The sequence below is a fragment of the Clarias gariepinus genome, chromosome 23, assembly GCF_024256425.1.
Source record: "Clarias gariepinus isolate MV-2021 ecotype Netherlands chromosome 23, CGAR_prim_01v2, whole genome shotgun sequence".
NCBI lineage: Eukaryota > Metazoa > Chordata > Actinopteri > Siluriformes > Clariidae > Clarias > Clarias gariepinus.
In genome coordinates, this window is record NC_071122.1 from 7,031,105 (window position 1) to 7,046,987 (window position 15,883).

Below are 15,883 nucleotides of genomic sequence, written 5' to 3' on the forward strand. Positions count from 1 at the left end.
AGGACATATTTATTATCTTTGCTGTGACATGTGAAGCATTGTGTAGCTTTATTTCAGCTTCCATTCACACACACACACAGAGTGAGTGAGAGAGAGAGAGAGAGAGAGAGAGAGACATATTAAACTCCTGTAAGTCATTTTGGCTTTTAAAAGCAAAGGAATAGCAGCTTACAAAAGATGTGATTTAATAATGTTGATGGGATTTAATGGTTAGTGTCATTTCTACCTGGCACCAAACCTATTATGTGGTGTGGAGGTGTGGATGCTAAGGAAACCAGGTTAGAAAATCTGCTTGTATCTTTTATCTTGCACTTGGTACAAAATGAGACAAACAGAATTCAAATTGTTGCTCTGATAATCATAGAAAATATTTGGTTTTGTTGAAAAAAAAAAAGTATTAATAAAATAATTCATTAGCCACAACAGAAAATCTCAAAAACTATTTTATTGATTTATTGTGTTGCCACCTCATGTCTCTCTTTAATGTATATTAATCTTATGATTCAAAGATAATTAAAATTAACTTTGTGTCTAAATGATCTTTAATCTGTGCTTCTAAATGAGAACATTACAGGATAAAGTCTAGGAGAAAAAAAACAAAACTCTGTGTCCTCTGGATTTGAGGATTATAGCAGCAAGGAAATCGGAGCGTTTCCCGTGATGGACAGGCTAATCGCCTTTTGCACTTACGCTCACTGACGGTCTGGATGATGCATCGTTCTCTGAGGTCCTCCTCAGAAAATAATAAAAGTGTGATAAATTTTTTTTTTCGACAAATGGAAAAAGGAAGGATAGTGTAAAAAAAAAAGTGTATTAAAGCAAAAAGCAAAGAGTATTAAAAATCGAATGTCTTTTCTGGGTCTGGGTGTTTTTTCAGCTCATATTTTCCTAATACTTTTATAAGGTGGCACGGCATTTGGAAAGAAATGGCATACTAAATTATGGTTCAGCTACACCTACTGTAAATTACTAACAATGCCCCATTTGTATGTACAGTAAGTGATGTTGAGTATGCTGTGAAGTCAGCATAGAATGCATGTAGGCATCTTAAAGATGTAAATATGCTATAACATACAGGAAGGTGTTAATATAATCTATCAAATGGTCTAATAAATGTTGCATTTAAGTGCTATTGGCTCTAATGTAAAAATGCATCGTTACAACTATGTAAAGGTCTCAAGTCACATGACTTAAGTAGTGAAAAAAAATGCTACAAGATTAAGAATAGAAGCATGGTCTACTAAGATAAGCAATAATCATAATAGTAATAATAGCACTACATGACTAGAAAAAAATCACACTCTAATATTTCTTTAAAGCAACGCTTTGATCATGACACACATTCACCATGGCACTGTTTTAACAACCTTTTGCAATGCCACAATATTTACCTCCATCCAACATTGCACTGTTTTTTTATTTTATTCTATCAAGAACAAGATCTTGTATTAATGGTGAAAGAGTCAATCCATCCATAAGGTATTCTTCAGCACATCTCAAAGACTTTCAAATGGACTTAACTACTGTACTCTCTGACCATTAGGGTACCAGAAACACCCTTCCAGTATTTAAATCCTGGAATATGGCAGTGCCATTAGCAAAAAAAATAAATAAATAAAACTGATGTGATTAACTTGGTCATTCAGGACATTCAGGTTATTAGCTAAGTTCATGTGTATCCCTTGATGTACCCATTGCAATCTAGGATTCCTCACCTTATTCCTTTGCCCCAAAGTTTAGTCTTTGGGCTTCCTGTTAAACTGAAGACCTTTTTTTCCTGATCAGTTTCACTAACTAGTGTTTTTTTTTATGGGCATACAGATGTTTAGTCCCAATCCTGTAAGTTCTTGTCTGTGTGGAAATGCTATTATTTTTGCTATTAAACATAGCTCTGGTTTCTACTATTGATTTTTTTTTATGATGCAATGTCTTCTAATAATAATTTTTTAAAGCATTTAAGGTTTTTAGGTGCATTTGTACTGCTGGGGCTTGTTTAAAGGGCCTTCTAGTCAGTAAGGAACAACCAGGGCACTGTCAGCAAACTGTGACTGGGGGACAGATGGACAGGTGCCATGGGAACATCAGTCACGTGGGCTTATAGTAGCAAGAGCTAGTGATAGTGAGTGGCCATAATGACAGCAAGAACAGAGTAAATCAGTGCAAGGTTAAGTTTTCATTTGATAAGCAATGGTACTGTACTGTACATTTGGAAAGTGCCTTTTGTTCCAGAGGCTTCCCAGGGAAGAACTCTGATTGTCCTAAACACATTTTTTATTGTTCCCGGGATGACAGGACCCTATTAGTCTCGAGTCATGGATACCACCCTGCCCTAACACTGAAGTCTGGTGCTTAAATGTACGAAGCCAAGCCAAAAAATTGCCACATTCTGGTTATATTAAAAGCATCCGTAACTTGCTGTAGGCTACATCTTTAAATACTTAAAATAATTTCTTTCTTGAAGTTGACAGTTCAGCTTTATCCTTCCAAGTTTTAATATTTTGTTAGCCAGTTTCTAACCCAGTCCCAGCAAGTTTAGTTTGTTGCTTTCTTTATTTGATGCATTTCAATAATTTGACTAATCTGAAACACAGTAACTGACATGGCTGTTTAAAAATTAGAAGCTACACACTGCAATAGATAGGGTTCAAATAATTGTTGGCAGCTGAAACATATTGAACACATTAATTGTTCAATTAATAGATCTTATGGATTTCCTTTTTTAATTCCAAATGGTGACTTTTCTGGCCATGCTGTGTATAATGCTGTTTGCTAAGATCGAAAATAGCTTTATTCTAATGGTGTGACATCATGTGTGTTGTCAACTGTGATCTGTAGACAGGGAAGAACAAGTTAAATTAGCAGTAAAAGTGTAATAATATTCACCTGCGAGTTTTACAGTAAGTTTATTCATGGGTGCATCTACAGTATATGCTATGAGAGAAGAGTGAAGTCAGACAGAGAGAGAGCTAAAGTACTTTGCTCTATTCAGGGAATTTTCCTTGCCACCGTCACCCTCAGCTGTGTGTGTGTGTGTTTAAAGACCATTGTTAAAGGCACTATACAAATAAAATTGAATTGGTCTGCACAGAGAGATTTGTGGTCAGTTTATGTGAAACAGTTTTAAATTCTTACTGGTACTACAGTATGTAGTAACCCTGAAAATTACCCTGAAAATGGCTCAGAGGGTTATCAAAGAGGTATTGGTTGATTTTCATCACTTCAATGTTCCTTGAAAAACAGCTGTTGTCACCCCCATTTGGTTTACACCAATGTGTTCCACTTCATTATGGGTTGTTCAGAGCTCTTGCAACATTCCAGTGTGTCATGGATAGAATCCTCTACAGTCAGCTGCAGCCTAAGTCAGGGCTGGGGTAAATGGCAGTAGGGGTGTGGTCAAGCTCTGGTTATAAGGGAGAGAAACAGGTTGAACCAGAAGATAATACATAATGACATTCACCTGTGGTGTGTAACGGCTAGTTTATTTAAGGGTGTTTCTTTGTGCTTTCAGGAGAGAGCTGTAACCATAGGGAGAGAGAGAGAGAGAGAGAGAGAGAGAGAGAGAGAGAGAACTGAATGGCACAGAGCAGTATGCATGCGTGTTTGTGTGTGTTTCATGTAAAAGAAAGTAGGTTCAAAGAAAAGAGGAAAATAAATTACTTGTGTGAGTTCTCACAAGCCTGCCTTTTCCACAAACCACAAAATCGTTAGAAATGTATAAGTTATGAAGGTTAAGATAAAGTTTGCCTTCGTATCCTTTTTCATGTGTAAGCGACGGAAATTAAACCACACTGCCCCTGCTCTTTCAAGTTCATAAATTTGTCTAGAAATAAGATTGGGTGCTAAACATCTTTATTGTTGCCCACAGTTCCCTCCAAGCTTCTTGCACCCTGCATTAAAAAGTGGCACAGAAGGCAGATAAAAAATGTGAATAAAATACTTACTTTTTTTTTTTAATAATGAACTGTAGTAATTGATGAACTAATGTAAAAAAAAAAAAAAAAGACAGATCTGCTGTTAACCAAGTTCTGTCCCAGATCAGTTCAAACTGATTTAATGCTTCTAATGTTGCTTATATATTTTCATGAAATTGACTTAAATTTATGAATTGACCCACTTTTATTTGCACAACCTTGAGAATGCCCATGATTGGCTAGCATCACTATTGATGCCAACCCTACCTCTTTTTGAACATGGCCAATTTTGCTACCTCCAGTACATCTCCCAGCCACGGACTGTTGTGACATCATTAGGATTCATTTTCACGATCCCCTGATTTTAAAGTAAACGTTTTTCTGTTTCCTTGGGAGTCCTAGTATTGGGAATTGTTACTGCAGAAATGTTATGGGTAGATTAAAATTCTTTAAAAATTATATAATTAAATCAGAACTCTATGAATGATAATGTAAATGGAACATTGGTGCATTAGGACAGTGCAATTAAATTGGAATATGTAATAAATTCTATAATACTGTTTTTCATAATAATCAGTTTTATACTTCTTGTAAAATTTGTGAATCAGAACACATTCAATTAGTTAACTTATTTATAACCTTTTACCCAGTCCACCCATGACACAATGCACCAGACACTCACTACTCCTCCTGCAGCCCACATGAAGATGGTTTCATGTACCTCTTTCAGGCTGAGTTTAGCTGAGCACCTTGGATCAAGTCCTGGCCACCAAGTGCCCCAGGGCCGCCTCCAGGGTGGAACCTGCCTCCGATTCTGGGAACTTTCATAAGAGTCTATGAGCCACTCTCTTAGAAAGGTCTCCAGGAAGGGTCTAAGTCCCCTCACCTATGATTGGTTTGCCTTGGAAGACCCTTCCAGGAGCTACAGTATTTGATACAACAACATAGCTCCTAAGATCAGTGGGGTGCGCAAACCTCCTCCACAACGATAAGTCAACGCCTTAAGGAGGGGCGAGGTGGATGCAGGACTAGAGGGAGAGATTATATCTTTGTATATCTTTTATCTTTCGCCTGTGCATGAGCTAGATGAGAGGTAAAAGGCAAGAGAGGGGGAGGTGTAGGAATCTCAGACTGCTGCCTCCATGTTCTGGACCTGAATCCTGAAACTACTGTCTCAGCTGATGTTCCATCCATCCATTTATCTATTAGTAGTTTCAGCTACAATATGCAGTTTTTCTATACGTTATTGTGCACATCTGCCTGTGTGAAGGATATGTGCACTGAATTCTCCACCTAATCTAAAATGAATAATGAACAGATTTTTAACAAGGAACATATGTAATTGTTGGAATGGTTTCTTAAAGGGGACATTTATTTGGCATTTATGCATGAAAGATTTTTTAAAATCTAATTCTTCTCCCATTTATGTAAGATTTCTACAGTGTCAAAATTAAAGAAGCACTCTTATAGAGTGGGTGTATAATGAAAGACATAACAGGAAACTCTTTTCTCTCAGATGTCCCACGACATAAACTGTACCTACTGTACAAATTAATTAAACGCATAATATGTGAGTCATTAACGAATATAGAAGTATTGTAGATGACAGACTGCTGTAACACATCTGGGATGTTCTTTTATGGGGAAATAATCAGCTTCAGATGGTAACAGTAACTCTGCTTCATCACACCATGTCACTTATTATGTCTAAATAACAGTACAACATGGTGTGTTCAGTTTAGCACTGGCTAGGATTTGGCCCATAAACCAAACTATACTGTAATTATATAAGAAACAGTTCGTTTTTGTGTGTTTTTGCATTGTTTTGGTAAATGCAGCATCAGGTTACACAAACTGCAGCTCGCAACTGCAACTCTACTGTTCTCAAAGATGTCAATTAGGATTAATAATTAACAATGTAATATGAGAATTAGTACTCATGACACCTCTCAGTAGGCACATAGAGCTTTCAAAGATATGAAAAATATGGTTTAATGGAACTTCTACATTTCCAGATTTAAAACATTTATAAAGGTTTCTTTTTAAAGGTGACTTGAAAATACTAATAGTGGGGGCTAAACAAATATTATAGAGAATTCAGTTTGCTCAAAGTGATTGATTATCTTAGTTTCCTTGTACTGTAAGTGTTGCTAGCTTATGCTACTTATACTACATAATGGACATTGTTTTTTAGAAGACACTACCACACTATTGCGATCGGAAATATCAAAACATTTTAAAATCTGTTTAGTGGGTAAGAAATAAGTAAGCTGGACTAATAGTTTGACTGAATCAGTGCTTGGGCTAGGCGGCACAGTGGCATAGTGGTTGCCACCTTGCACCTCCAGATACAAAGTTTAGATTCCTGCCTCGGGGTCTGTGTGCTGAGAGTTTGCATATTCTTCATGTGTTTGGTGGGTTTCCTCTGGGTGCTCCTGTTTCCTCCCACAGTCTAAAAACATGCAGTTAGGCTAATTTGTGAGTGTGTGTGTGCATGTGTGCATGCCCTGCAACGGATTGGCACCCTGTCTCCGGGCTACCCTACAGTACATACAGTAATAAAGTGGTATAAACGATGAGTGAGTAAAAGAGCTTGGGCTGTGTTTTGCTTTGCTCTAGCTGGACATTTCATGCATGTCTTATTCTTATTAAAATACAGACTAATGAATGAAGGACTTATCCAAAAACAGACTAATTACATTGACTTTTTAATGGGACAAATTGAGGGCAGAGTAGACGTGCTGTCAGTAATGACTGAATCTGACTATGAATCTGATTTATTTGTTCATGAATTAAAAATGAGAAATAAAATCTGTTACATTTTTGTTTGTTTTTTGTTACCCTTCTTCAAAAGTGGATGCGTTTTTCCATGCTATTTGAAATTAGATAGCAATATATATATATATATATATATATATATATATTTTCCAGTAAATTTATCTAAAGAAAGGGTTAACAGAGAGATTTATACTTCATACTTGGGAATCCACCTGTGGCACAATGCACAATTGTTTATTTATTTATGATATTATGAACAATATTAAAACATCAATATTTATTGTATAATTTATAAAAAGTATACTAGTTGATGGAAGGCAGTATAGTGAAGTATATAGAGGATATAAGCAGAATAATGGAGGGATGAGTGGAGTAGAGCGCGCGCGCTGGAGAGAGAGAGGGAGGTGTGTGTGTGTGTGTGTGTGTGTGAGACTGTGAGTTTCCCAGCAGTTGCCTTCACAGAGCTGAAGCACACTGATGTAGAGGAGGACTGACATGGTGTCCTCGCGCCGGCTCCGACTTGCACATTCGCGCGCGCGCCCGTCTCTCCTGTCCTCCGTCTCCTCCTCGTCTTTCCTCGTCTTTCCCCAGTTCTTGTTCAGGTGCCAAACCCGCGATCGGGACCTCCTTCATGCCCGAACGAGGACATCACCTTTCAGAAAGAGTTGCTTCGCACATCTCGCTGTTTCTCAGTGCTTCTGCGCTTTACTTCACGTGAGTACGACAAGTCCGACGCATTCATTCATTCATTCATTCATGTCGTTCCGGTGTGCACGACATGCACGGACCTTAAATACGGTTAAGTTTTATTTGTCACTTTTTTTTTTTTTTTACTAGCAAAAGTATAGACGGACATCTCGTCTTTACAGTGTCATGTCGTTCCATTTCTTCAGGTTTAAGTCCTTTCAAGGAATGAAAAGCATGAGCACAGTGACTGTGTTTGTGTTGTAATTTTACTGCCTGGTACTTATAGGTCTGCATCATGACTCAACAGGTATCAGGTATTTCCAAGTACTACAGGTTCTGCTCATTATACATCCACAATAAACACTTTTTCTTACAGTATTACACATTTCTAAACCTTATTTCTATAAATCAATAACTTGAATGATTATGCAATGACAGAACAAAAAAAATTCAAATTTCTTTATCATAATAATAATAAAGCCGTGCTTTAATATTGTCTAACGCATTTTAGCATTTATTTCTCCAAAGTTTTTTGTCCTAAATGACACCGTCTTTAAATAGACTGCATTAATCAGAGAGCTTTAGTCACAGACTTTTCTAACCAGGTCAATCTTTTCCTGTACTAATTACATACAGCGGGTATACATACTGTATGAATAAAAATAAAAGTACTCCAAAATTACGCTGAAAATGCAGGTGAGAATTGTAAAAGCATAGCTACTGTACTCTTAGCACTAAATGCATGAGAGGAAAATAAGATTCTTGAAACTGCAAACTGAATCAGATATCCTTAAGGGAGTGGTGTTCAAAAGTGTCCAAATGCACACAGTCCTTCTTTTTGCTTTGACCTAGTCCCTTCAAATATCCGTGTCCTTGCTTTAAAGACTTAAGAGACCTAACATTATTACAAAGGGACAGCAAGTTAAAAATATCTTAAGGCCTTTTAATGTAATGTACAATGAATGCAAAGGCTGCAATGTGAGCACCAGGTACTGTAGGCTAATTAAAATCAATCCTAAAATTAGAAGAAAGACACAGTAAATGTTTCGTTTACTGTTTAGAAACTGAATCGCAGTTCTATTGTTGTAAATCCAGAAATGTTATAATAAAAGAATGATATATGTCTGATCTTAGTGGAGGACAGGACTGCGTTTTGGTACGTATTACGTAATTTAAAGAAAAAAATTAAAAAGGGCAAAAAAGACAAAACAGAAAAAACAATCCACAATTTAAAGGGATTCTGTTATGTCTAAGTATTCAGGCATGTACTGATAACATGGGATGGGAATCACTAAAGAAAACCTGATACGATTATGTGACAATCCAATTTGGATCGCAACTCCATTAGTATTAAGTTTAAAAGATTAAATATATTAAAACATTAAAAGATTTTTAAGAATTTGTCACAATATTAAACAAATTTATTAAATAATTTAAGTAAATCATCCTCGCCATCTCTACTGATAACACTTTCCTCTATTTTTACCACCATGTGATGCTCGAAAATGATCAGATACTCATTGTTACTTAGCAGCCAAGCTAACTTTTTGTAAGTCCTTTAAAATCCGTGTCATGCCAAAGACATAGCAAACACCAGTAATGTTCAATGGTCTATTGATTGAATTGGAAAATAAGTCAAAGTACAGTTTGATTCCTTCTGGAATCAGATTGGATCAACATTAGATGAGTGCATTCATTCATACATATACAGTAGTCTTCTCTGTTTCGTCTTTCCCACAAGAATACTAAAAGGTTGAATGTAGAGCTTCACAATAATGTGTATTCCTCTAACAGGTTTCAAGCTTTTTTTAAGAAAATTTAAATCAATTTGAATCCAGTTCACTTTTGTGGTGGAAACTCTATGTCTGTACTCCTAGTCTGATTATGCTTATTTTCTTTCCACTTTCAAAGATGATGGCTGACCTTGTGGAAGCTTGCTTTTGAAGAACCCTGTGTTGCAGTCAACATGGCAACAGGAGTAGCGGCATGGCTTCCTTTCGCCCGGGCAGCTGCTATTGGCTGGATGCCTGTGGCCAACTGCCCCATGCCCGCCGCACCCAGAGAACAGACTAAGAAACAGGATGAGCTGATCATCTTGAATGTCAGTGGTCGTCGCTTTCAGACCTGGAGAACCACGCTGGACCGTTATCCTGACACTCTACTCGGCAGCACCGAGAAAGAATTCTTCTATAACGAAGAGACAAAGGAGTATTTCTTTGATCGTGACCCTGACGCCTTCCGCAGTGTGCTCAACTTTTATCGTACTGGTAAGCTCCACTATCCTCGACACGAGTGCATCTCGGCCTATGATGAGGAACTTGCCTTCTTTGGGATCATCCCAGAGATCATTGGCGACTGTTGTTATGAAGAGTACAAGGATCGCAAACGGGAAAACGCTGAGCGCCTCATGGATGACCAGGAGGAAAACAAAGAAGGCAAGCTGCCTAGTCTGAACTTCCGTGAAACTATGTGGAGAGCCTTTGAAAACCCACATACCAGCACTATGGCGCTGGTGTTCTACTACGTCACTGGCTTCTTCATTGCTGTTTCGGTTATCACCAATGTAGTAGAAACTGTCCCTTGTGGCGCCACACCAAGTCACAAAGATGTCCCGTGCGGTGAACGCTACACCGTGGCCTTCTTCTGCATGGACACAGCATGCGTGATGATCTTCACAGTGGAGTACCTGCTGCGCCTTTTTGCTGCACCTAGTCGTTACCGCTTCATGCGCTCGGTTATGAGTATCATCGATGTTGTGGCCATTTTGCCCTACTACATTGGCCTGGTCATGACCGACAATGAAGATGTGAGCGGCGCCTTTGTCACGTTGCGTGTTTTCCGCGTTTTCCGCATCTTCAAGTTCTCACGCCATTCCCAGGGCCTTCGCATCCTGGGATACACACTTAAGAGCTGTGCCTCAGAGCTCGGCTTCCTTCTGTTCTCCCTTACGATGGCCATCATCATCTTTGCCACAGTTATGTTCTACGCTGAGAAGGGATCAAGCTCAAGCAAGTTCACTAGCATTCCAGCATCTTTCTGGTACACAATTGTCACAATGACTACGCTGGGGTAAGTCCAAATAACAAATGTTGATTCCAACGAGGCTATGTTTGTACTATTCAGTTTTAGGACCTACCTCTTTCTGGGTACCTAGAACCACCAGTGTGGAAGGCAATGCCATAGTAGTGCCAGTTTCTTCTATATGAGAACCTCTGGGTTCTTTGGAGTCAAACAACAGTCTGTTTTTAGCATTCTAACATTCTTACTTCTCAAACAGTACAAGATCTCAACATTAACATTTTAACCAAACTGATTGGGGAATTTTGACACACACAATTAGTGTCAAAATTATTGCAATACGATTTTTTTTTCAATCAAATTGTTCAGCCCTTACAACATTCAAACAAACAAAAGAGACTTAAATATTAATATTCTGAAGTTTTCTCCTGTGGTTTATTTAGCATTTTTGAAAGGAGTATCCAGTGTCAGTATTTATAGGGACTAACTTGCATTGTGAAGAATCCACAACACTGAATGTAGCTATAAATTAACTAGATATGTCAATATTTAAAAAAGTATAAAGAATTGTTTTGTAGAATAAGTTATTTTGTGGTTAAATAAAAACACTTAGAGTCGACAAAAAATGTCGACTTCAAGGTGATAATAATAACTCTGCCTCACATATATTACTAATTATTTTCTTACAACAACCAGGAGCTTTATTCCTCATTAAAGTCAAACTTTATTCGTTCTTAAACTGAAGCTACTTACACTTTTAAAACTGACTATTGTGTATGTTTATGATCTGCAATCAGAACAATCCATCTTCGTGTACACAGTAAACACCCCTTCTTTTGCGTTTGGAGCATATACCACAGAAGATGTAATGCATTTGTAATGTCATTCACACACACCTTCATACACAAAGTGTTTATTGTTATGTGATGTGGGAAAGTGGCAAATGGACCAAGGCGTAATGGCTGTAAGAAAACGAGAGCTGAAGCGAAGGCATACACTGTGGCTTCACAAAGGCGCAATAAGTATGAGTAGCTGTCAGGGTGAGTAATAGTGGGTACCACTACATCTGCTAACAAATATAAACCTTCACGATATCTGCCATTTACTGAGCTGCGAGCAGACCGAATAAGGACATGCCTGCTGGAGGATACACAGCACAGGCTTCGCCTTTGTGTATATGTACTGCTTAGGTACAGTATAAGAGCACTGAAGAGCTTTATAAGAGTCGTCAATTTAAATATCTGGGACGGTCATGAGAGTTCTTATGAAGAAATTCTTTATTGGTTAAACGGTAGCATTACCTGCTACCTGCTTGTGATGTTACTGTGGATGTGTGGTCAAAATGTAATCTGCTGTATGTTATTACAAATTAGTGTGTCTTTGAATAAAGGTCATGTTAACCTGAACATATGTGACTAGAGCTGACTACTAAAGTGAAAACTTGGTCACAATATTCATGTCTGCGGTAATCTGGATATCATGGATGGAAATCTCCAGGGACCAGGTTCACTGTTATAATGACCAGATTTACTATCAGATAGAAAGATGACGATTCGATTTGTACAGTATTGCGGTTCTGCAAGTATCATGAAACAATATTACATTTTTTTTAGGTTTTGTTATAGTTCTACACAAATAAATTTGCCCTACCACAAACTATGCTGTGCTGCCTCCCAATGTGTGAATAGTTTAGTGTGTGCCACCTGTAGGATTATAGAGGAACAGGAACATTTTACCACCACAAATATGCTAACATAAGAAATTGGATAACATTTATTATCTAAAAAATATAGAAATTACATTTCGAAATGGGTGTGTTGATACATGACTTACTATACAAAAGAATTGTATTACATAGCTGAGTTGTGTGTTTCCCCTATCTCTAATTGGTCTATCTCTAAGTGTAGCATATCTCTTACCAAATTCGTGTCTTTGTGCACATATATGTATTTTTTATAAATTTCAAAAAATGACTAAGATAGATAGATAAATTACTTTATTAATTCTAAAGGGGAATTGTATAGTTACCGCAGCCAGTTCACATATTATACAGTAAGCAACAAGCGAGAATTGCAGTGAGGAAAAAGGTAAAGAAAAAAAATTGTGTCCTGTGACTAAATGTGGTGCTTGTTTTTACTCAGAAAAAGAAAATGCCTTAAAACAAGTTATAACAACAAATAATCTGATGTTTGCAATGCTAGTCGGGCCACTGGTATGGAATTTCTTAGGAAAAGACTAGACCACATAAAAGATTAACTGGATTTCAGGTTTCTCTGTCATGATAACTGTGCCATCCATTTTGTGAGAATCTAAACAAGACCGTGCTATGGATAATCCTATAGAACACAACGTTTTGAACGGGATTATGCATTTCCCATTACAGCTGAAAATGCTACTGTACATGCTGATTGATGGCAGCACAGCTGTACGAAACAAATACACCGACCAACCCGGGAAATGATCTGAGACAAATCCATTTTTCATGGAATTGACTTACTTACTCATCGTCCATACTGCTTTATCTTGTATAACGCTTTACCCTGTATACAGGTTCTCTGGGACCTGGAGCCTATCCCATGAGATTTAGGGCACAAGGTGGGGTACACCCCGTACAGGGTGCCAATCCATCGCAGGACACACACATACAGTATACACACACACACACACACTACAGGCAATTTGGGAACACCAATTAGCCTAATCTGCATGTCTTTGGTCTGGGAGGAAACGGGCGTACCAGGAGGAAACCCACCAAGCACAAGGAGAACATGCAAACTCCATGTACAGAGAGGCTTGAAGCGAAACTTGGCTGGGAATCGAATCCAGACCCTGGAGGTGCAAGACGACCACTAACCCACTGTGCCACCACATGAAATTGACATTCCTTGAAAATTATCTGACTTTTTTTTTGTCACACAACTTAAACACTTGTCATAGAGAAATTTCCTCGAGGTTTAACCCGAACTAAGAAATCGGTCTACATTATGCAAGACTTGAGATTCATGTTGTCATGTTCAGTCAGGGATAATATAGCAGAGATGAGAATGATGAAAGGTCATGTTTTGTATGATTGGGAGGCAGTAAAATAATATATTCAGTGTGAATGTCACCGTCCACAATCTCAGAGTTGTTTCTGAAGCAGTTGTCATCGGTTTTGCTTAAATAAGACGTCTGAATATTTCTAATTTTTTAACATTTTATTATTTTTATATATATTTAACATTAAATTTTTAACATTATTTTATTTATAACAAACTTAATGCAGAAACTTAACATACTGTATGACAGCTAAATAATTTCTGATTCTTAGTTTCAGAAATTATTTGTCTAATGGGACAGTTACTTACTTCATTATATTTTACTTTATTTTGTGCACTGTTTGATTTTGTTTTTTTCTCTTGTGTAGATATTTTGGGTTTAACTGCGTCCCCATTTTAATGCCAAGAGCAATTTTCCACAACCATTTTGCCTGTGGGAACAAACGGACACCATATGCACTTCTGTCTCTAGTGTTCTTTGTAATTCAACAGGTTGTCATTAAAATTTCAACACCGTCCAATGTTTTAAGAAACGTTATTGATATTTCAAACGTAGCCTAAGGGAAGCGTTTTTTTTTCAGCAGCAGGGCTGTGCATTATTATCATGCTGTTTGTTTTCTGGTAATTGCAGAACTAATTGTTACACTGGCGTGTTGTTAAAGGTTGTTAGGCAGGAAGTAGCAGAATTTAAATTACCTCAATTAACTGCCAGTTTAGTTTTTTTCCCGTGTTTGTATAAGGTCAGGTCAGCAATGAGGTTCTCAATTACATGCCATGCTTAGTAGATAATAATATGTCATGGATAGGTTGCTATTAAAACAAAAATATTCTCACATGAGTGAAAAAATAAATTATATAAAAAAAGGAAAAGGCACTAACCTCAGGCGACTAATGCGCCTGCACAATCATAACCCAAGCCAATTCACCATAGCATAAAAACAATGGAAATTAATAAATAGAGACGGTTTGCACCATGATCTCACTCAAAACATATATATTTTCCACCAGTTCTCACCCACAATGGGTTGAGGGGTGAGGATGACTGTGGTATAGTCAAGCTTCAAACTTGCAATATTACAAGGCAAACAATTTTCTGGCCACTCAAGAGGCAAAAGTAGGAATTTTGCTTAACTCAGCTAAAATGCTAGTAGTTGTAATACATAGACGGTATAAAAAGAACTAGATAAACCTCTGTGACGTCACCCATATGTTTTCTGAAGAGTGTTTTTTTAAGCTCAACTGGGGGAGCTCTGGTCGTCGCCACCTTGGCAGAAGCTGACTCCGCCTAAACCCTAAACTCTCTTAATTCATAAATGGGCAAACAAACAGAGGCTGGCTGTTGGTTAAAACACGCCTACTTACCTCCTTTACCACAAGCTAACCAACTTAGGGCCTGTCCACACGGAGACGCGTTTCGCTGTATATACATTTTTTATCGTATTGGCGTTTCGTCCACAGGGATCCGGCGTTTTAGGAGACTGAAAGCGCTATTTTTTGAAACCGGGTCCCAAAGTGGATAAATCTGAAAACGACACCCTTGCGTCTTCGTGTGTACGGCCAATCCGTATATTTTGTGAAACGATGATGTCATCACATCACGTGTCGGCTGCGTCACACGTAACAGCAACAACAATAATGACGGACTACATGATTGTGTTCGTGTTGTTACAAAGCCTACTAGCTTTGTACTTCTATGCAACTGTTATGAGCAACAAGCGATAATGGACAACACCATCTTGGTTCGTATACAGCGTTCAAGGTTATGCGCATGCTCAAAATCTTCTTCTCCGTGTATAGTGTATCTCTATGGCAGAATTACAGCGCCCCATACTGGTCTGGCATATATACTACACCGTTTTCAGTGGTTTCGTGTGTACGCGGATATTTCTTGAGACGACGCCATGTTTACGCAAAAAAATGATCGGCTAGGGAACGCACCGGCTTCGTGTGGACGGAGTCTTAGCTTTAGCTTATCAAAAATGCTAAGATGGCTATCGTTAATTTATGCAATTTTACTTTGCGTTTTATTTTAAACAAGGTTTGCCTTGCTTATTTTTCCCAAAATATCGATATTAGGCATTGCACGAAAGTTAACAGTCTTGTTCTCTTATTCTCTTAAACCGAGATGTGCATACTGCCACCTGCTGTATCGGAGCTTGTTAATATGCAAGTACCTGATAACAGAGCACAAAAATAATGTGACACTCAAATGTGAACGTCAGAACCAGAGTCTGCCCCTTGGTGTAAAAGCAACTGAATGTGTTTATGAGTTCAGTGTTGCATTTACATACTATCACTTCAGCTCCGTATTATGACTGCTAAATTTAACAGCTTGTCTCCTTATGGACAATTTACCTCACACGAAAGAAATTAGCAGCCATCTCTACTAGTCCCCTGTTGCGTTGTTGCACTAAAAATCACGAAACCAAAAAAAAATTACGAAACCTCCAG

The 15,883-nt window shown here is 37.9% G+C and overlaps 1 protein-coding gene across 2 annotated transcripts in view; it reads left to right on the forward strand.

Annotated features, from left to right (window-relative positions):
• Positions 1-9,329: 9,329 nt before the first annotated feature.
• LOC128511661 (potassium voltage-gated channel subfamily D member 3-like) overlaps positions 9,330-15,883 on the forward strand; it is a 117,167-nt gene continuing 110,613 nt past the window's right edge. For both annotated transcript variants that reach the window (XM_053484613.1, XM_053484614.1), the window contains exon 1: positions 9,330-10,445. In XM_053484613.1, coding sequence (XP_053340588.1) covers positions 9,343-10,445 — 1,103 coding nt within the window. In that variant the 5' untranslated portion in view covers positions 9,330-9,342. The remainder of the gene's footprint in view (positions 10,446-15,883) is intronic.